At 41.0% G+C, this 22,747-nt stretch overlaps 1 protein-coding gene across 5 annotated transcripts in view; it reads right to left on the reverse strand.

The window, feature by feature from the left end:
* Positions 1 to 22,747, reverse strand: part of AGAP1 (ArfGAP with GTPase domain, ankyrin repeat and PH domain 1) — a 280,099-nt gene that overhangs the window by 12,946 nt on the left and 244,406 nt on the right. For all 5 annotated transcript variants that reach the window (XM_075180403.1, XM_075180402.1, XM_075180404.1 and 2 more), the window contains 3 exons: positions 20,396 to 20,550; positions 19,472 to 19,562; positions 14,911 to 15,133 (listed from right to left, as the gene is read on the reverse strand). In XM_075180403.1, the coding sequence (XP_075036504.1) occupies positions 14,911 to 15,133; positions 19,472 to 19,562; positions 20,396 to 20,550 (469 nt within the window). The remainder of the gene's footprint in view (positions 1 to 14,910; positions 15,134 to 19,471; positions 19,563 to 20,395; positions 20,551 to 22,747) is intronic.

Below are 22,747 nucleotides of genomic sequence, written 5' to 3' on the forward strand. Positions count from 1 at the left end.
CCGTCTAATTATTGATCAGCAAGAGTCAACCGGTTAACAGGAGAGTTCTCCCTCTCCTTTATAAGGTGTCTCCCTCCTTCTCACACAGAGATATGCAGTGACAGTACCCTGCCTGTATCAGCAGCCGGAGACACCAACCAGTTGTCATCGGAGTGATAAGTCACAAGGTGATAGAGAGAGATCATACAAACATCTAACGTTTGCTCACCTAATCCACACACTTGCGTGGCAAAGTTTATTAATATAATACATAATTATACACGCAAATTATTCCCAACGGACCTGCATGCCCGTATTTAATAGGAGCCGTTGTAATAAGCAGAGTGATTTGTAATATGTGTAAGAGAAATACAGTGTCTGTGTTATATTGATGTGACTACACTCAGCCGCCTGCCCTGCAGCAGTCCGCAGCTCACTTACAGAGCACACAGGAAGGTGGGAGGTATCTGTGGATTTATGTACTAACAGGCGCTCTGCACATAAATATCCCAGAGGTGCCTGATCAATAGAATCAGTGTTTTGCCAACCTGCGGAATGTTTTATGGAGCTCAGAGAACAGCAGAGGCATTGATGATAAAATAAAGCCAATCTATTAGCCTTATTACAAGATAGCCGTGGTCCTCTGACACATGTACACGCTCAATGGCTGCTACGGACCAGAGACAATGTGATAAAACTAGCACATTACATGCACACACACCTAGTCTGCAGATTACACACAATGTAAGTGGTAACCAGCATACTAGACTCTCATACAAGGCAGCAGTATAAGAATAACCTTATACTCTAAACAGAATGAGACGTTTCCTTGCAGTTGGCTCCCATCACTATGTTAAGTGTAGGTAAGTGTACATAAAACCAATGCTTGTAACAAATCCTCTAACTACTATACATTATAAAAATAAATATAGATATTGAATAAATTACACTGTAAAGAGAAAAGAAGAATATGTTATATTGGCCTTACTGCTGTAATAATGTTTTCTAGGCAAAATCAGATAAGTACAAATCACATGTACTCGCACTGCTCACCTGTCACCTTCTTCCGACTCCTGATTTGTACAATTAGGTCCACAAGAGAACCTGAATTTTGGAAGACTGATAAGTTAGGCAGTTTTGGGTGTAGATGCTGTTTGGATGCTGAATTCTGCTGTGTGTGTGGCTGTGGCCTCTTTACAGACCCCTTCCTACCCTCTCTCATTGACTATTGCGTAGCAGAGTAAATACATATATCATATATAAAGCACCTTTACTTCCCTCAGAACAGAATTTGTATTGCACAGGAGATTCATTCATTCTACTATATACGAATACAGATAGCTGTGATTTGGGCACACTTTAGCTCACCAAAGGGTCTATTTATGACCCTTTGTTTTTTTTCACTTGATACTTTTCAATCCTTATCTCCTTGATAAGGATTGAAAAGTAACGGCAATGTATTAAAAAACTTCTCAGGGACAGCAGTGCCGATAGACTGCTGTCCCTGAGAAGTGACTCACCTGATCATCGCAGTCTTTTCTCAATTTTCAAGGCTGCGGTGATCTTCTCTTTTTTTTTTTTTCTTTTTTGTTAGTGCGCATGCGCCGACCGAATAGTTGGTGCATGCGCACTAACATCCTGGAAGGCAAACTGTACGATAAGTGACAGGGAGGGTTCACATGATCCCTCCACACATGCGCAGTCCAGCTCTGCTCTTCAGATATGGTAATGTACGCCAGCTTCAGATGGCGCCAGCTTCAGATGGCGTTCATTAACATGTAGAAAAAGAGAAAATTTTCTCTAGTTAGACTTTAATACATAGCGGTTCTGAGCACTTCCTATACACTTATGGGGAGTGCTCAGAAAAACTATAGGAAATGCAAAGCAGCAAATATCTGAGATATCTGCTGCAATGCTTCAATAATACATAGTGATTTCACAGTAAACCCCCGAAAACAACAGTTTTCTGGGGTTTAACACAGGGGGAATGCTTGATAAATAGACCCCCAAGTACTTTAAACAAAACAGCCACAGGTTGCCAGCACCTGATATACCCTTAACCATCTATTGTTCACTAATGACTGCACCCCACAGACTGGTTCTGCAATCCATGTAAGGATTGTAATGTATCTAGATCATCCTAGCTGGTAATCCATATGCATTAAATATGTACCTATATCTAGAAGAGGGAAGAGCTGGGAAATCCCACATAATATAGCTGGATATCTGGTCAATGCCAACAAATTACACTTCCTTGCCTTTTTTTTCATTACATGTGCATCTCCGCTGAGTAGCAGATCCATGTGTCTACTACTTTGTAAAAATATATTTTCACTCCTCCAGCATCTATAAGGGAAAACAGGGTTGCTCGTGCCCAGACTTTTATTCTCCTTTTCCAAACCCCCCTCCCCCCGATAGTACACAGCAGAGTGGGAGGCAGCAAGGAATCTCTGCGGCATTACTGAGAGAGAGTGAGAGAGAGAGAGCAGGAAATTGGGCAGCTCGTTAGAGAAGCGCAGAACCAATCAGGACAAAATTATGCAGTCATGTAAGAAATAATATCTATTAGGCTAATTTAATCAGTGCATACTTTACAGATGGATTAGAATGCAGAATCCAATTATATCAGACATTGCGGCTACATTGGACTTGCAGCCCCTCATACGGGAGAAGGGGACAAAAGGTAGGGAGGAGGTAAAGACTGGGGGTCTAGAACACATGGTCAGAGGAATGACAGAGTGCCGTTCGAGATCACATTCTGCAATAATTGTATTACACTATAACCAGGAGATATGAAATGCACTAGTAACAGACATCTTTCATTAGGTGAGGAGGGTCAGTTATGAAGCACAGATTAATATAAATGACCATCAATTGTATGTATGCAAATCACAATGCATAGTACGGTCAGTTCTTAAACAGAACATGTGCATACAACTAAAAACATTCGTAGATACCCCAGAAGCCGGCAATATTCATGGGACCACACATGCAGAAATCTGCCTGTCCACTGAACAACTGGCTCTGTGGACGATCTGGCCACATACATGTAACAAGAGACATTTGGGTCATTTGGTGGGCAGACTGAACAAACTATCTCAGTGTTCCCATGTTTCCTGCTGTCACAAGTATCTGGGGACCAGAATTTTATGCCCAGTTCTGCCCGACCCCAAACAAGAGATGGTGTAAGGTCAGTTTAGTCTAAAACAACCACAAGACCAGCTTCAGCTTTGCTTGGATTTAGGGCTGTAGTGGTCAAACATTCTACAGCCTATCCCTGCTACATGGTCAGTACACTGTTGCTGTGTTCCTCTCTACGGCTGACCAGCATGAAACGCCCAGGTCACAATCTGGGAATTGTGGCTAGACTCATTATAACAGAGACGGGGTTACCACGTAACTAGAGCCCCAAAAGTGAATACACCCAATTTATATACACTGTTAACTTCTCCTTAAATATGTATCATTAATATCAGCCGTATTAATAGAGCCTCAACATATTCTGCAGTGCTGCACTACCCGAGATACAAATACAGGGCACCAATTAAAATTCGTTTTACAATCATTTTCATCTATTCATGTCTAATTGGATATATCAACAAAATTCAGATGGTTTTGGATGGTGAGAAATGGTAACATGCACACACACTTCTTCCTACTAGATGTTAGAAGCTTGCAGTACAAAAAGAAGCCACCAGATGGCTCCTACTTCACTCATTGAACAATTCAGCAGCAGATTTAATGGGTCACATTCCAGACAGAAAAAATAAATGAATGCCCAAAGTTCACATTTGATTTTCAACTCGTTTTCCCCACAGTATTTATTTTTGTCAACAAAAATTTTTTAAAATTGAGCCTTCACCATTTATATCCTTTTCACTTTTCATGCATTCAACATCTTTAATACATAAGCAGTTATTTTTCATATGGTCGTAGCAATGGGTGATCATTAGTGTATGGGTACAAATGTGGTTTTAAAAAAGACTTACTTACTCTAACACTATACAATAATGTTGAATGTACACAACTGGTCTGTATTGGTCTATAGACATTTCAAGGGTAATTGGAATAGTACAGGAAATAATGGTGCTAGATATTACATACTTGTTCCCAAATTGAAATAGCAAAATAAGTACCTCTGACTATAACAGTAAATGAGACTAAATGGTTTAGACATGTTTTCTATTTACATGAACCGTGTGTTTGTATAGCTGAAGATCCCACAGTAGGATTGACAATAGATAATTGGTTGAGAGAGGAAGTTTTTGTAAATAGGACACAATGCCTCTGGTTGCCATTCTATACTGATCCTACTTACAGCATTTACTAGAAGACAGCTCCACTAGTCACAGCAGGAGCTGTATTGGTGATAAAGTCTCTTAGCTGGTATGGTGTAAGATGGTTTTAGTTTGTATGTGGGGGGTGCTGTTGTACTGCTTGATATAGAAACTCTGGAGCTTCTCGTCCCAGTAGTGGCCTTTTTGTCAGGGTCTAGTCTCTAAATAAAAGTTCAGTACAGCACAATGGTGCAGTACCAAGCAGTTGTACCCCTGTGTCAGACAGGTGAAGCTCCAGAGCTGCCTAATATGTTTATGTACAAATTCATAATGTAGTGGCTAAGTTGTAAGATCACGGAGGCGAGTATACAATTATTTACCACTAAACAAAAATTTAAAGTGATAAATAGAGTTGTGGCTTCCAATCTCGTAAATGCTGTGATCGATTCCCGACCATGGCCTTATCTGTGTGGAGTTTGTATGTTCTCCCCGTGTTTGCGTGGGTTTCCTCCGGGTGCTCCGGTTTCCTCCCACTCTCCAAAAACATACTGGTAGGTTAATTGGCTGCTATCAAAAAATTGACCCTAGTCTCTCCTTCACTGTCTGTCTGTGAGTGAGTGTATATATTAGGGAATTTAGACTGTAAGCTCCAATGGGGCAGGGACTGATGTGAATGAGTTCTCTGTACAGCGCTGCGGAATTATTGGCGCTATATAAATAAATGATGATGATGATAGGATAAACCCTCTGGTCGGGTACACCCCCCATTTCTGCCAAGTTTTCCATGCCCTATAATAAAGGCCAGACACACCCTGACATCAGCCAACTGATGATATATTGCAGAGTATGGTCAGACATAAAAAACTGCCTAGAATGATCCAGCAGAAGTCAATCATCATTACGTACATGCCAGCAGATGTGGTTGTCGGACGACGCTATCAACCAATATGTGTAGTCATCTTCCAGCAGCAGTTTCAGACTCTGGTGTGATCAGTCCTAGCGCCGATCAGCCAGATGTACAATTCAAGCTGCCATATGTGTCACCAAATTGGAAAGTGATCCTGTCACTTCAGTCGAACAGCAGGAATGGTCCGTGTTTGGCTATCTTAAGACCTGTTCCCCTATTAGTTACATTTTGTGGCACATCTAGCCTAGCACTGAAAAATAGATGTGCCCCAAGACACAAAGTATGTTCATCATTATTATGTTCTGAAATATGCCAATGTCTGACACTAGTAGATGCTCCGGATTAGATGGAACCTTATGACGGGTATTTAGCTGTGTGTGGACTAAGTGTATCAGGTGTTGTGTTGTCTGTTATACTAATGTGATAGCAGTGAACACATAGTATCATTGTGCAAGATGTGAGGAGTTAAGAGATCCTGAGCATTGGACGTCACACATTAGGACAAAAATCTCCTCACACGCAGGGGCTTTCTCATTACGGACACTGTGTTGGAATTAATCAAGGTGAAAATTGCAATCAATCTCCCACTGTGAGCAATGGCTGGCATACTGCGCTCACGTGATACTGAGTCTAGTACAACAAAATAGAACTGGAAAGCAAAAGTGGGCATGCTAAGTCTACTTACAAGTGTTCATGAGGGCAAAGGCGAGGACATGGCGAGGTAAGGAGGTCTTACTTCCTCAGCTGTTGGTGCCCTATCGAATACTTTGTGCACACAATCCAAAGGTCAGCTCTGTGACCATTTATATACGGAGACTGAGAGGAGCGTATGCCCAGGAATGTCCATGTGCTATAGACAGGGACAGTCTGGTGAGCCCCATAAAAAGATTGGGCTGAACTCAGTACAGGATTTGGCATGAATCATATTTACAAGCTGAAGGTACAACAGTGTATATTACAGTTCCTAGTGAATGAGAATCCTGATTTAATAGTGGCACGTTAAGTGCAGGTTGAATTGTCATTCATATGCTACACAGGGTAACTATGTACATACTATGTACACACTAGCAAACAGATATATACTGAGACCCTGTTCTGATATCCTGCTAATTGTATATTAAGCAAAATGCCCTCTTCCTCTCCACCTAAACTTATTAGCACATTCACAATCCTCAGAGATCTGGTGAGAGAGACTACCTAATGAAAGAAAATCTCCATTGCCTGGTGTCAGCATTCAGGACCCCACCAATGAAGGGTTAACACCCTTTATTGAGTCTGTGCACCCCCTCCCCACACACAGCATCTGCTGCCCCTAGACAATCCAGCTGTCCAAACTTTATTGGCAGCAAAATGTCAGATCCGTGCGACAAGCACACGGGCAACAATCACATGAAATCACGCCAACATGCATGACACACGGCACAGGCAGTGCTTCCTAGCTGGAGCACAGCGACGGGGGCACGCTGTTCCGGCACAGCCCGTCTGACTCTAATACACCTTGAGTTGCAATTAGTGGCCCTGTCATTTTCGGCCGCTGCTGCCAATTAATTAAGCCTGTCAAACGGAAAAACAGCGGCACTCACAAGATAATTAATATCGGGAGAGACGCGGCAGCTCGGAGCTGCTAGAACGTACCCTGGAGAAGAGGAAAGACAAATAGAAACACAGAGAGACAGAGACTGGGGAAGAGAGACAGCTTATGGAGTAATAAGAGACTATTATGGGAGAGGGGTAAATAAAGATAAGAGACATGGATATCTGTAGGAGAATAAAGAGAGCAGCGTGTAAATAATGTGTTCTGCATTCAAATAAAGAAGACCTGACAGATTATATAGTAGGAGAAAGAAAAGAAGTGAACGTCTAGAGGACTGGGAAACTGGTATAGACAGAGCATGATGGCAGACAGTGCGAGGGGAGAGAACAAGATGCCACAATGTGAGAGGAGTGATTGGTACCAGCAAACTGGCAGAGAAGAAAGTTAAACTGCCCTTGTTCTAATTGTTAAATTTGATGGTCCGTGGAGGGGGAAGGGGGGAACGCTCTGATTAAAAGCTCCCCACGAGCCCGGCAGCCTCTCACAGTCTGGGCAGCTGCAGTGTCAGAGCTGGGGAGCTTATTCATATCATTAAGCCCCAGAGAACTTAATTGAAAGAAGAGCCAGGCCTGGACCTTGACACGCAGGAGGTCAGAGTAATTGCTGCCGGACATATTTAACATTAAGATAATCAGCCTATTAATTACCCTTCGGATCATTAAATCAGCCAGTTGCAAAATGAAATTCCTGCCTCTATTACTCAGCTGAGAGACCACAGGGCCTCCACTCACCATCTATCAGTTTGAGGCTGAGCCAGCGAGAGAGAGAGGGGGGAGAGGAGAGAGTGCCGGGAGGAGAGAAGAGACAGGTGAGTGTGAAGGTAGACAGGACCCAGAAGGGAGACGGTGACACTGCAGATGTAGGGTGAAGACAGACAGAAGGTAAGACAACAAAACACATGTATAAATATATCTGCGTCTAACAGCCCATTCTTCTCTCTCCAGCTTTGGAGACCTGACATCACTGAGCGGTGATGGGGTTAAATGCACACCAAGACGAGAGCTGGCCCTTGGACTAGAGAGTGGAGATCACAGCCAGCCATGAGGTCCTGATTACAGCAAGTTAACGAGGTGAGGTGACCCTGGCTGGCAGAGACAGGAGCCAGGGTAAGTAAATAGGGGAGGGCAGGCGTGGAGAGGACTGAGGGGGGGCTGCCTGCTCTCCACTTAGCAGGATAATAAAGGAAATCATCCTTGATTATCAGTGCTAATTTGGACACTGCCGGTAGCTTGTTATGCGAGCTCTGAGTAGCATTTAATTAATTCAATTGCTTGTTAATGGGGGAAGTGACATGTGGGGAGCAGATGGGTCTATGGGTCAGTGTTGTCCTGTCACATACACCCTCCTGCTCTGCTCTCCAAAAACATGAGCTATATCTGTCTTGTGGCAGCAGTGGTCTTTCACATGTCAGTGTTTACTTTTCCCCCATATAATATGCTAACATATATCAAAATATTACAGTGACAGACTAAAAACAATTCAAAAACAATTCAAACATATTAGATTATTTGCATGTAACTAAAATATCAAATAAAATGATAGTAAAACAAATTGTACATTAATAAATAAAAAGGTACTTAACCACTTGAAGATTGGAGAGTTTTATAGCTGTTAATGACCAGACTAATTTTCAGGAGTACATTTTTTGCTACCCAAGCATACTATAATGGTATTTTCTGGACACATAAAGCCTTTTGGTGGTACCACATTGGAATAAATAAATATATTTGTAATTTATGTGCATCATATAAGAACGACAAGCAGACATAGGAACAATACACTTTCCATAATTCATTCCCATAATTCATGCAATCTTAGAAATTTCCCCAAAATGTAATTGACTGCTCTCAGGTGTATGGGTAACATGCATTTGTACTTTATTTGAGATTAATGCAGCTATAGGGCCAAAGAACAAAAAAGGTATACATTTAAGTATTTCTTTCATTTGATATTCATGCATTTTTATGAGTGTGTAATTCTCATGCACAATTCATGTTGCCTGCTTAAGGTAAGCCTTTAGCTCAGATAAAAAAAAGCATAGCATTTGATTGTTAGGACTGACCAGAATGGGAAGATTTTGGCTTGAGTTGGTCAGCTTAACATATACTGCAATATGTGGAACTAACATTCCCTGTTTTTAATATAGAAAAATAGTTAGTACAGCATTATGTGTTTGGAGAGTGCAGAGTATCCCTGATTTTTGTCCGTACAATGTGGGCAACCCCCTCTTACACCCTAGTCTGTGCATGGAGAGTGCAGAGGATCTCTCTATCTTCATGATTTCCTTCTCTCCTTCATTACATGTTTTAAAGGTAAATGGTGTGGAGACTAAAACCTTATAGATAGAGCATTGATCTGTGTGTAGAAACACCAATGTAGTACACACAGCTGTTTTAGAGACTAGGCAAATAGGACTGGGTGTAGTCAAAATGTGTACATGGTCATAATGTCGACACAGTTAAAATGTGGACATGTAAAATGTGGACAGGGTTGTAAATTCCACATTCAAAATGTCAACATAAATCATTAGCTTTAAAAAATGGATCGCAAGAAATGTATAACAAACCCCCCCCCCCAAAAAAGTGAATGAGGTTTGTGAAGGGAGGGGTGTTTATATTTCGATAAAAATCATTTTACACTTGTGTTTTATTTACATTTTTCCTTGGTGCACTACGGGTGCCAAGGCATGCTGGCACTTGTGGTTCCCTAAGTACCAGCATACCCTGGGTATGCTGGTGCTAGCAGTACTACAGGCATCAGCATGCCAAAACATTTAATGGCTACCTGGTCATACTGGGACGTGTAGTGCACCAGGGACAAAATTGTTTTTGTACAATTGAACAATTACCATTACCCCACACCCACTGCCCAAGGGGTGTGGGAAGAGCTCTAGTGCTATCAGCACAGGGCTGATTAAACCAGGGGGTGGATCTGCCTTTTTTATTGGCAGACCCAATCTCCCTAGGGAATCCAGCCCCGTGCTGTCCAGCCTGGGACTGGTTTGGTATTATGACAGGGGGACCCCACGCTGCGGGTTTCTCTGCTATACTGCCACCAGCCCAGGCTGACAAAGCCCTAGTGCTGGTAATGGTAAAATCGGGGGGACCCCACTCTGGCAGCACTGGGGTTGGTTAAGATGTTTGGGGAGGGAGGAAACACAGTTTTTCTTCTTACATTTATTGTTGATTGTTTTTGTTACATGTTGACATTATGAACATGTACATGCCATTAGTGTCGACATTATGCCAGTCAACATTTCATACCCAACCCATTAGAACATGCTGTACGGTCATCATTCAAGCCTTATAAAAGATGTATGCACTACAAGATAGTTGCAGTCATAAATACAATGGAGGAGAAAAGAAATTAAAAAGCAATGGCAAATAATAACAGTGATGATCGTTTTATATACTAAACAATTTTAGTTCAATAATGTATTGCGCCAAGTAAAAATGGTGTTATTTTTTTTTAGCTATACACTAAAGCGTGGATGGACTGTAAATAATGTGTGGTCTGTTTCTTGAATTTACAATGTCACTCAGTGCATCAAAAATATAAATAAAATAAAAACGATGAAATAGGAGTCCTAAACTGTTTTGCTCCCCTCCTTGATCTGCATGATGAAGCTGTACCACTGTAGTTGTAGTGGGACCTCTGCTGGAGAGGAGGGATGCTAAGAACTTACTGTAATAACAGCAGGCTCCCGATTTCATGGCAGTGGCATTTATCCAATCATAAGCCAGATGTAATTACAGCCAGCGTGTTAGATCTCTTCTCTCCCGCAAATGTCCCAGAGCGCTTCTAAAAGTCTCCAGCAGAGGTCCCCAGTAAATACAGACAGGTGCAATGCAGTACGGACTGTCTCATGCTGCTGATAATATTAGTAAAGCCGATGGGCAGTTATTATTCTACCGCACAGACCCATATTTGACCTTTTTATATTTATCAGCAAGAGTGACCAGCCAGTGGTGGATCCAGGGGGGGGGGTCGATCGCCCCCCCCTAGCAGGGGCTTGCTGCCGGCGGCTGCACACTATGTGCAGGTCCGCTCGGCAGTGACAGTGTGCTGCCCGGCTGCTCCAATTGTGTTTAAAACACAATCGGAGCAGCCGGGCAGCACATTGTCACTGCCGAGCGAACCTGCACATAGTGTGCAGCTGCCGGCAGCCTTGAAGTCAAAAAGGGGGCGGGGCCTAAATCGCCCCGGGTAGGATACTTTTCTAGATCCGCCCCTGTGACCAGCCATATTGATATGCTGGACTTAGGAACAATAAATTATCATCCATACACTACATAATAAAACCGTCTTAACTGGTGGTGAAATTGGCATGAAAATATGCAGTAAGAATGGATGGCCGAGTAATATCATCTGATCAAACTATCCTTTAGACATGAACATTCCTGCTTATTTTACTCAGCAATTTGATTTGTAGCCTATTATTGTCCTCTAAAAGGTATGGAACAAGGGGTATGGATGACACAAACATTTTTTGAGAGAGAAGGTTGCAGAACTGTCTAAATATTGTAGCCACTATCCTAGTTCCTGCTGCTGTACAAGCTGCAATTGTTGCATTTTGCATTTAAATAAAATAGGTGCTCCTTATTGTTTAATGAATATAAAACAGACTTTGCTTATCCCTTTGTTTTTATCACAATAAGAACAATAAATTGTTACACCATATGTCTAATGTAAAAGTCATGTATATTAATACGTTTTATTATTTAGTAATAATGGTCCCATTAAGCATTAGTTACTATACAAGTTTAATTCGCCTTTAAAAAATTAAGTTAATTATTGGACACTGATATATTTTTGGATACTACTGAGTTAAATGATATACCTGAAATAACTGAAGAGATTACACTTATTGTTATTACTATATAGTTTATTTCTACAAGTGCTGTAGAATATGTAATCGTCATATCATGGACCTTACAGTGTAAATTGGGTTTGTGGGAGGAAACCCTCACAGGCACAGGAAAAATATACAAACTCCGCCACTGGTAGGAGCCGCTATAGAACCCATGACCCCACAGCAATGCTAACTACGGTGTCACCCTGCTGCCCGCCCCATAGTGAATTACATATTTCTACCATGAGGTGCCTGCCCAGAGATACAGAACAAATGATAAAAATTGCGAAGACGGAAAAAAAAAAGAGGGGGAGGTGGATGTCACTGTCCACCTAGGAACTATTTACTTGGTGAGTGCTGACGTTATAGACACAGGAGAATTCAATAAGTTCTGATCTTAAGCAGGTGGCAACAATTGTGATCCTTTCTCAAGTACAGCCAGAACATACCAGTGATGAAAGCAGAACTCCGCGTATCAGAAACTTCAATGTGTGACAAAGGGGAAGTTTGATTTTACAGAACATAGCCATCCCATCTGGGAAGATATAGGCCTTTACAAAAGCCATGGCCGCCATCCATTTACAAAATGAGCCAGGAAACTAAGGGCCTCATTTAGAGTTCGGATTAAATCCAGCTTGAAGGTTTGCTCAACTCTAAATCAGTGTTAAAAAAAAAAGCTGCCCAGTATATTTGTGCTACAAAAGTACAGTATTTTACCGGCATGCAAAAAAAAATAAAAAATAATAATTTGCAATTGCGCCCCTTGCTTGGCAACACCATTTGTCCAATGGAAATTTGCACCCTCTAACTGGAGTTGTTCCTAACTGTAAATGAGGGCCCCTAAGTGAGCAGTTTGGATGCTCAGTCAGAAAGTATTTAGCAGAGGGGGCAGTGAAATAGGAGAGTAAAGCAATCTGCTCATACACACCAGAGGTACAGTTTGGACAGGCCCTTAAAGCAGGAAACATATCCAGTACAACAGAAGGTAGTTGAGAGGAAAACAAAGGAAAAACATAAAAAGAATGTAGAATATGGGAGGGAATAGGAAAAGCGGTAACAACATTTTTAGAGCCAAGTATATTCACAGAAGGAGGAGAGGGGACCACAGCTAAGTGGCAAGAACATTGATACAAAGGAGGTAGACATAAGATGGGAGCTACTCTAAAAAAGGAAAGTGGTCAAGTCAATGTGGTCAGATGGATACATCAAAGGATAAAAAAAAAAAGCTTAAAGGGGCGATGGTAAATAGGCAGAAGTAGGTTCAGAAGACTGGGGAAAAATCACTATAAACCTGTACAAAATTGGAAGTAAAGAAGAGGCTGGCAACTACGGTCCAGTGATCCTGACAGTGGGGAAGTGAATGGAAACACTGTTGAAAGAATTGTAGAATCAAATCCAGCAACTTGCAAGATCCCAAAGCTGCATGCAATCACTGGGAGATCATATCCAAGATATCTGATTGACTGGATGAGACGGTAATAGACCAAGGTGGAGCCATATATAAAGCATATCTTGCTTTAAGTAAAACCTTTGACAGTGTCCCACACCAAAGATAAATAATAAATTAATAGAAAGCTGTGGATTGGATTCAAAGGTGGTTGAAAGGATACAATAGTTGAAGGATAGACTGTAATAAATGGAGTTTATTCAGAGGAGGGGAAGGCTACCATTCAAGTACCCCTGGGATCTGTACTTGGGCCAGTGCTCTGCAATATCTTTACTAGTGACATTACTAATGGAACTGAAGGTAAAGTCTATCTGCAGATGACACAAATATATGCAACATAGGTGTTGGAGGTTAAACAAAATTATTGAAGATCTAAGTAATTTGAGGAATGGCAACGACAGTTTAATGCAAATTTTTTAAAAAAAATCTTGCACATGGTTTTAAAAACGCTCAAAAGCTGAATATAGTATTATTGTCACTAAAATATCAACTACTGATGATGAAAGGAATCTAGGAGTTTCTTTTTTAAGAGACTTAAAGTTATGCAAACAGTATATAAAAATGGGGAACGATATCACAGGTTACCTTCAGAGGACATGCACTAAAATTAAAGAGTAGTACTAAGGCTAATACAATAGGGAATTTAAAAATGCTTGTGATGGAAGGCTATCCTAAATCTAAAGCCAAGCCAACGTTAAAAGAGGGTTTGAGGTTATCGTGATAAAAAAAAAGGGGCAGACTAGATAGGCCAAATGGTTCATACTGTCAATCAAATACTATATTTTAAATCCTCCCATGCTCTCTTCCACCCTACTGTATTAGATTGGAAGGAAGTGCGTCTCTAGCTGAGCTGACAGAGTGACTGAAAGGTCCGCAGACTTGTTCTGCAGAAATGCTCTACTTGGATTGGAGAATCATACAGCAGGACAAGGCCAGTGATTTACAGTCACAGCTTTTGTGTTGTATTATAACTGCATTAGAAACGGAGGTAGGAGGAGCTTCAGCTGTATGTATTGGGAGTGGAGGAGTAATGCTCTATTAAAAATGTTACTTTTAAACAGAGCGGCAATGGAATGCCCGGGCAACAGAACAATACATTTTACTTCCGCAAATCATATCTGACCATTTACATTTTGTGGTTTAGTGGTCCACAGTGTAACCCATACTATCAAAATAATAATTGACTGCCAGGAACAACTCCAAGGTATTCCATGACCAAATCAAGCTAAAGGCTCAATGCTCTTGTGCTGGGTAAGGAACACCCATGGTCAAATGTAGGACTTCTGATGACAACATAACTGACGTTTGGTTGACTAGCTGTTATAGAGTCTTTAACTTCCGGATGGAAGGATCTCTGGTGTGGTACATTCTGTAAAACCTCAGACAATTTAAAGGGGGTTGTCCGCTTTTGTAAAATCCACCTTTAATATACCCTGTCACCACTTCCCCTTCTGGTATTCTAATCCTTCAGTAGAGTTACATGGACCTCCATTAATGTAAACAGGGAGGACCAAGTCCCCCAGGGCCAACACCTCAGTCATGATGCAGCTGCCAGAGGAGACTTTCCAATATCTGATACACTTTGAGGTGAGGTTACACTGTGCACAACCCCTTAATGCCCAGGCTTGTACATTACTAACATTACATACCATGTAAGCATTTATATTATCATCTGTGTTCTCTGCTCGGAGGCACAACAATCTACTGTAAAGTAACATGTACTAATGCTTTGTTAAGTGAAGTCAACAATCATTTCATTACCCAATATTAAGAGATGCCACAGTTTTGACACCAGCAGGAAAGTTCCATTATTTGGTCACATTTCTCTCTCAATACATTAGCAGTGACACTGACCTGGGGCTCTCTGAACATGGCTTCACATGTCCTTGACTGCTTCCCTCCCACACGCTGTTCGCCAGCTCGTTCCCAATGGCTGACATGACTTTTATCAGCTCGGGCGGCCAGTCATCGAGGTCCAAGGAACGGACGCGGGATAGATGGGTCCCCAGGTTACGATGAATCCCAGAACACTCTATGCACATCAGAGCTCCGAGGTTCAGGCTGGCCCAGTCTGGGTCTGTGGTGATCAGAGAGAGGGAAGGGAGAGGTGACATATACGCTGATGTAATGACACAGACAATCTCTACCTCATGTTACAGTGAGAAAAGGCATAGACCCAGAGAGGCTGTGATAGCATCGTCTGACCCGTGGATTAAAGGGAGTGTCTTCTAATACCTGTACACGGATGGCCATTTTCTAACAGCAACAAGGTATGAAAGGGTTAACAATAGCAAAGCTGTAAACATACATAACATTAATACTTTTACACAGGAACGAGAAATGTCTAGTTCAGTGAAATAAAAGGAAATTTGAGGTCCTCGAGTAAAGCAGATTCTTTTTTCAAAATGATAAACTATTTTTCAAATCCCCTCGCTCCATACAGCAAGAGTTAAATTATAATATATCTCTTAAATAATAACAGTTATAGTGGAGGATATGGACAAGTAATTACAAATTAATTATCCCTTTTAGTAATTAAGAGCAAATGCCTTTTTTTGTTAACCAAGACTAGGTACACACTGGAGGGTTTTCAGCTGACTATTAGTCCAATCACCCGATAATTACACGATGGGCAACAATCTTTCCAAATTGCCAATTGTCGTTTCATTTGGTTGTTTGTACTGTTTAATAATCTTGTTCCAATCACCTTCCCAACATGTAGTGTGTATGTACTCACGATCACAGTTTACAGAGTCATGGGGTATATTTACGGGTTTGAAAAAGTAGAGATGTTGCTTATAGCAACCAATCAGATTCTAGTTGTCATTTTTTTTTTTTTTTTTTAAATCAAGTACTTTTTTATTGATTTTTAGTACATATAACAAAAAAAACAGACAAAAACAAACATTACTTAACTTAACGTATGCCAGCCGTTTAGCAAAGCTCTAAGGTTATCCTGATGAGATCAATGCGAATAAAAGCATAGATGTACAATATATTCGCAGTGCAGAATAATATGTAGAGGAAATGGGGCAAGTTCAGATTCAACAGAACAGATACCTACAAACATATTTGGATGTATAAATATCCTGCATAAGATCTTGTGACAAATATTGCATAAAGTAGCAAAGTTTATCAACGCCTACATAATGGAATTAAGTTAATTTAAATTTAGTCCAGACCAGACCAAGCGGGGCTCTCACATTTAGCTATCCAACATCCTGGGCCATCCTTCTTTTTCTATGCTTGGATTCGTTATTTGTGTTCAGCCCTACGCAAAGTATATGTGTATCTCTCTGTGGTCCATGGTCTCGTTTACCAAAGCCCTCCAACTAGGGAAATCTGGTTTTGCATTTGCAAGCCAATTACGCGCTATGACAACTTTTGCCAAGGTAAGTGCTATGAAGACAAATTTATAAAGGGGCACAGTTAGTTTTTCCTCTAGTGATATCCCGAATAGACATATTTTAGGTTCCAATGGAGGAATACCGGGTACCACCCCAAGTTATCATTTATACCGCTTTCATACTGCCGCCCCGGCAATATCCCGGGTCTCGGAGCGTCCCAGCTCAGAAACACCATTCATACTGCACCTCGGACCCGGGAATTTCCCGGGTTGACCCCATTCATACTGCACAAGTCTGTGCCCTGGCAATTTGTGGGAGTCATCACCAGAGCAGTTTTCATTGGCTGAAAAATGGTGATGTCATTGAAAGGTGACTGTTTTTTTGACGCATAAAGATGATGCAAAAGTGGGTGGTGATTGTTTACCACATTACTTTTCATCATGGCTGTCATTCTCCAACAAACTCCGATTCTGCTTCAGCTTGATCTGCACTCCACCATTTCTCCTAAACTCCTTCTCGAATCTTCCACGGGCTCCCACCGATGACATCATCCTCCAGAGACAGGCAGACAGCCAATCAGCTTGTTTTCTGTGCAACCCGGGTTGAAAAACCCGGGTTGCACCATTCATAGTGCAGGCAACCCGGGTCTGACCCGGGAATTACCCCTCGATAAATCCCGGGTTGAAGACCTGGGTTTTTAGACCCGGGATTTTTGACTTGTATCATTCATACTGCACCAAGACCCGGGTCGTTTGAGCTCGCCCCGGCAAAAACCCGGGATTTTGGTGCAGTATGAATGGGGTATTATTTAGTACAGGGTGATTCAAAAGTCGCAGTACACCCTTTTATTTCAAAAACTCTACATGAAATTGGGAAACCTGAATACTCCAGTAAGGTATGGGTGACGTGGTCTATCTTTTACAGTATGTACCAAACATGAGCGCCATCTTGAAATCGGCCCAATTCCTGTAGAGTTTTTGAAATAAAAGGGTGTACTGCGACTTTTGAATCACTCTGTACATTCTACAAAATGACAGCTAGAATCTGATTGGTTGCTATAGGCAACATCTCCACTTTTTCAAACCTAGTAAATATACCACATGGTCTTTCAGACGAGGCCAGCAATGTCCCGGTGACTTAAATGTAGAAGGTGCTGTAGATTGAATATTTTGTTCATTCTGAGACTGAAGATTTTATTTCAGATTCACAGAATTTAACTAAATTCATAAGGACATGTGGATAGCTATAATGAGGTGGTTTTAATCAGTGCGACAGCAATGAATGAATGAGTGACTATCGTGCTGTCATTCCTTAAACAACTAGAGGACCAGATGAAGAGCACAGATCTGAAGGTAAATCGAGTCAGTGTGTACGCATGAATCGCCCCAGCGATCGGACCTTCAGTCATAGGTACAATCGTTGTAGATAACACGTCGGTCGGAAAATTCTTCAGTGTGTACCTAGGTTAAACTGGATTGCATTATTATAAATTTGTGGATCTCCAACAAAATCTATATTAACCCCACCTAGTGTCTCCATTGTCACAGATCAGTGGTGGGCCACATGCGGCCCCCAGCTCCTTCCTGTTTTATCATATTTGTTTCATATAACTTGTAACACTTGTTTAACACATCAGCCGATAGGTTATTATTAGATGATGTCTCTATCTTTGATTAGATGTATTGTCTCTTGAAGGTTAGAAGACCGCCTATACGTTCCCTGAAGTGTACCAGGTTCTCTATCACTGTACTACATTGTAAATCTAATGGCAGGTCTCTGCGCCCTCTAGTATTACATGTCACTGGTTTGTTAATACTTTTATGTGTTATGCAAATAATTACTTGTATTGAGTCATTTTAATGATGAAATGTGAGATAACAAGTAGATGGAACGCTTACGGTCCTTCCACAGAGACCATTTTAAAGCGTCCCCTTTGCCTACTTAGAGTTGAGGCATGATTGTATGGGCTGGACCAATACATTAGGAACCAATGACATCATTGCTGTAGTGATGCCACTAGTTCCTAGTGAACTGATAGGCTGCATTGAATACTGGTTCAGCCTTCAAAAATGGCTTATAGCAGATGGCAATATAACAAGCATCATATTTACATTTGCTATGCTGCATATGCAAGTAAAGTGACTGTGTTGATCCATGGTTGACCTGTTTTTATTGGCGATACGGTTCAAGTGCAAAAAAAAAAACATGTCCAAAGGAAGAAGTCCTAAAGCTTCAGATTCTTAAAGAATGACAGCACTGATTGTACATACTCAGTGGTGGTGTCTTTCAGTGTCAGCTGAAGTGGTCGTCTATTACCATCTTCTTGTGAGGGCTATGTACAACAACCTCACAAGAGGAGAGCAGGTAGGACGTTGGCTTTCTGGAAACCCATGTTCAACCATCATCCATGCTTGATACAAACTGATTAGTACGTGTAAAAATTAAATCCTCAATATCATTACTATTTTGTGGTAAATGACACCTAATTATAAATGCAGTTTATAACTGTCTAGTAATACATATGTGTGCAAGTCATTCTGCAAAGAAAACCTTATTTACCCAAAATACTTACATTTACTCATACTACCAAAGATATTTATACCTTGCACTCTCCCACTAGCACCAACCAGTGGGGCACTGGGGCACGAACTAACTCAACAAAGCAAATGCCCCATGTTTAAGTCTCCAGGGTTTGATGTCGAATTAGACGGCTTCATACTATAGTGAAGTAGCCCGTAGCGTTTCCCTCTAATATAAACGGGAATAGTTGTCATTCTGCTAAAGGTAAAATGAAGGACTATTCTTAAACCCCAATATAACAGTGTCACGTAGGGGCTAACTTATGACAATGGCAGAACGATGAGTTGGCTTTATCAAGTTATAACCGTGAACAAAGCTGGTTTCTCCCATTGTGTATGAAGAAGCAGAGAGGTTAGTGTTTCTGAGGACTGTGTACTTGGAGAATGTGAGAGGTGAAGCATCCCTGCTGTCTGTACATCCAGAGGTGGTTACTTAGCATTTGTCTATTTGCAGGAGAGCAGAGTTAGTCTCTGGAGATATATACTTACTTTGTGCCTCACAGTCCACACAATGCGAGTTTCCTGGCAGGTTGCGAATTGACTGTAGCGCTAAAGCCTCATTTTGGCTGGTGAGACGGGACTGAAGGAGAGAGAGAGAGAAAGGGGTGTGGGGTCAGACTACAGAGTAAGGGTATTCAGCAAAGCAAAACTATACCGCGTGTGAGCAATTAGACGAATAGCACAAAAACTACCAGGCACATCAAAGTTGAGAGGTCTAATTGAATTTAGATGCAATTAATACATAATCCCATTGGTGTATGAGCAACGCTAAGTGGCTACAGCTGAAAGCTAAACATCTTGCAGAAATTGATTGTTAACATAAAAATACACATTGATCAGACTCTAAAATTAAATTTAATTGAACTATTCATTTTATTTCATTAAAGGAAAACAAATATGTTTTGTTAGCTTTATGAAGCATCTTCCCTTAAGACGCCAATACACAGGCTGATTATCCCGGGCAACATTAGAGCAGTTGGAAAAACGTCTGTCCCTATCGACAATCTGATAGAACCTGGACAGATATCCTCAGGAAACAGCAGTCTTTATTGTGCACATATATAGAAACATAGAAAACATTAACGGCACAGATCCCGGGGTTCTTAACATTCTCTGGTTAGCACAAAACAATATCCTCAATGAGCTTCACAACCCAGTGTTTAGTCTGCCATTAATAATTTACACTCAGACATTTTCATAGCTAAACAGTTGTCTACAAATTAAGTATATCATTGTTACAGAAATATAATTATTAGGAAATTAAGAACCTGTACAAAATAATAGTATTTCACTATAATACTCTTATTAGATTATTGGTTGATAGTAAACCATAGATTTGCAAAGAGAGGATCAAGAGGACCCGCTCTAAAAGGGACCTGTGACCTGTAAGACGGATGTGTGACGAACACTCACCTTGTTCTTGCTACTTTCACAGGACTGTAGGCTGGCGAGTATTTGGCTCTCTATGGCCTGGACCCAGGCATCCCTCTCCTCGTAACTTGTAGCTTCAAAGTGCCAACTCTGGCCAGTGAGAGACACGATAATGAACTCAAAATTCTCCTCTTGTTCTGAAAAATAGCAAGGAAGGGGGAAAGCTTACAATGAGCAACAGGAAACCGAGTCAAATTCTTATCTTCACGTAACCCAACGCTGGTCCACGTTTCTCACAGTCCACTACTGAGTGTAAGAGCAACCAGGTTCTCTGCAGCTGTGTATAACCAGGGACATTCAAAAACCTGCTCTTTCCCTCACTTCATCACATACAAACTGACAGATTTGATTGGAGATTACCTTAATGCCTGTCTTGCATGTTCAAGTTGAGCAAATCATTGTTCAGTGGTCCCAGGAATATTAGTAACTGGACGTAATTTTATATAAATTAATATCTTTACAATTTTAAGTGATTTACCCGTTTTTATTTTCCCAATTAAAAGATAGATCTCATTTAGTGGTAAAGCATATGAAAAATGGACATTCGATTGACTAGCTATAATCACATGGTTACATAAGCAGCTTGTAACAACATAAAAGCACACACAATGGCTAGGTTTATTTTTGACAGCTGTACTGCACATGAAAAATAATTATATCAGGTAATATATATTATATTGTCAGGTGCCTTGGGTGCTTACTTAAATAACCACTACATATGAAATATAAGTTGCTTTATAGAAAAGAGCAAATAGCACCAGTCTCATAAATAGATGTAAAAGTTTCAGGTCCTGTTACAACTGCAGATAGTTCAGTTAAAATTGTGGTTTTAGAAAATGTTTTTCCCTAAGCTCAGCAGATTTCCTGTCTGTAAGCCTATTGAATGACACTGACACCAGCCTCTTTCTCTGAAATGGCTCAACCACAGTAGGCTGCGTCCATTATTATTAGTAAATGTAAATATAATGCAAAGCATCTCAAGTTTTGTCCCGACATGAGAAACGCTATATATCTGAGAACTTTATTAGAAGCTCTTTAATTGTATGTTTATTGTCAGAGGCTAATTTCAAGGCCAAGCTCTGGAAAGAAGTCCGAGGAGGAGAGGACTATGGGGCTGTTTTAGTGTTGGATGAAAGTTCCTTTGTGCCACATAAACTTGTGACTAACCTAAACCTGTTAGTGCTGCACTTGTGCTCAACTTAAGGCTGCAGTTTAAGCTGAGCACTTTTTAGATGTGGTGATCCTTGTACTTGGAGAGGCATGTCGGGTGCATTCACGTGTAAGGGCTTGAGACCCAAGCCAATGGCCTAGATTATGGCTTACATGCATCTTTGTCCCACAGGCCTTGTGTAATTCTGTGTGTTCAAGATGACTGACATCTTTGCTGTCCATCAAAGTAGCATGTATCTTAAGATAATACAGCCTCTAATAGTTGGAAACACCCCCACTTGCAAGAAATAAAATAAAAATTGAAGGTATTGTATATACACACACAGAATTCTCTATAAATATTTATAACTGCAGAGAACAGTAAGTAGCATTGACACTGGCAATACTTGGCAGTCACAGTTGTGACAGCACTTCAGTATACATTTGAAATACTGATACATCGTGTATTATATTGAGTACTATTCCCCCTGCTGAGATAATGACATCAGAAGCCTCTAACAATAATCTTAGACTGTAAGGTGCAACAAGTATACTACATTATCCCAAATGTGCAACAACGATATCTAATGAACAGACAGGATTTCTGTGAATACAAATGTACATCACTCCTTCATAAACATGATAGTACACATGCTGCATACATGTGCATAGCGTGATGTGTGGCGAGTTCTCTGTCTTCATTGTCAAGTATTATACACCGATTTGCCAAAATGTTAAAACCACCTGCCTAATATGTTGTAGGTCTCTCTCGTTCTGCCAAAACAACTCTGACCAGTTGAGGCAGGGACTCCACAAGACCACTGAAGGTGTCCTGTGGTATCTGGCACCAAGACATTAGCAGCAGATCCTTTAAGTCCTGTAAGGTGCGAGGTGGGGCTTCCATGGCTCAGACTTGTTTTTCCAGCACATTTCACAGCCGCTCGATCAAATTGAGATCTGGGGAATTTGGAGGCCAAGTCAACAACTTGAACTCTTTGTCATATTCCTCAGAACATTACTGAACAATTTTTGCAGTGTGGCAGGGCGCATTATCCTGCTGAAAGCCAGTGCCATCAGGAAATACCATTGCCATGAATGGTTGTACTTGGTCTGCAACAATGTTTATTTAGGTAGATGGTACATGTCAAAGTAACATCCACATGAATGCCAGGACCCAAGTTTTCT

This window comes from Mixophyes fleayi, chromosome 7 (assembly GCF_038048845.1).
Source record: "Mixophyes fleayi isolate aMixFle1 chromosome 7, aMixFle1.hap1, whole genome shotgun sequence".
Taxonomy (NCBI): Eukaryota; Metazoa; Chordata; class Amphibia; order Anura; family Limnodynastidae; genus Mixophyes; species Mixophyes fleayi.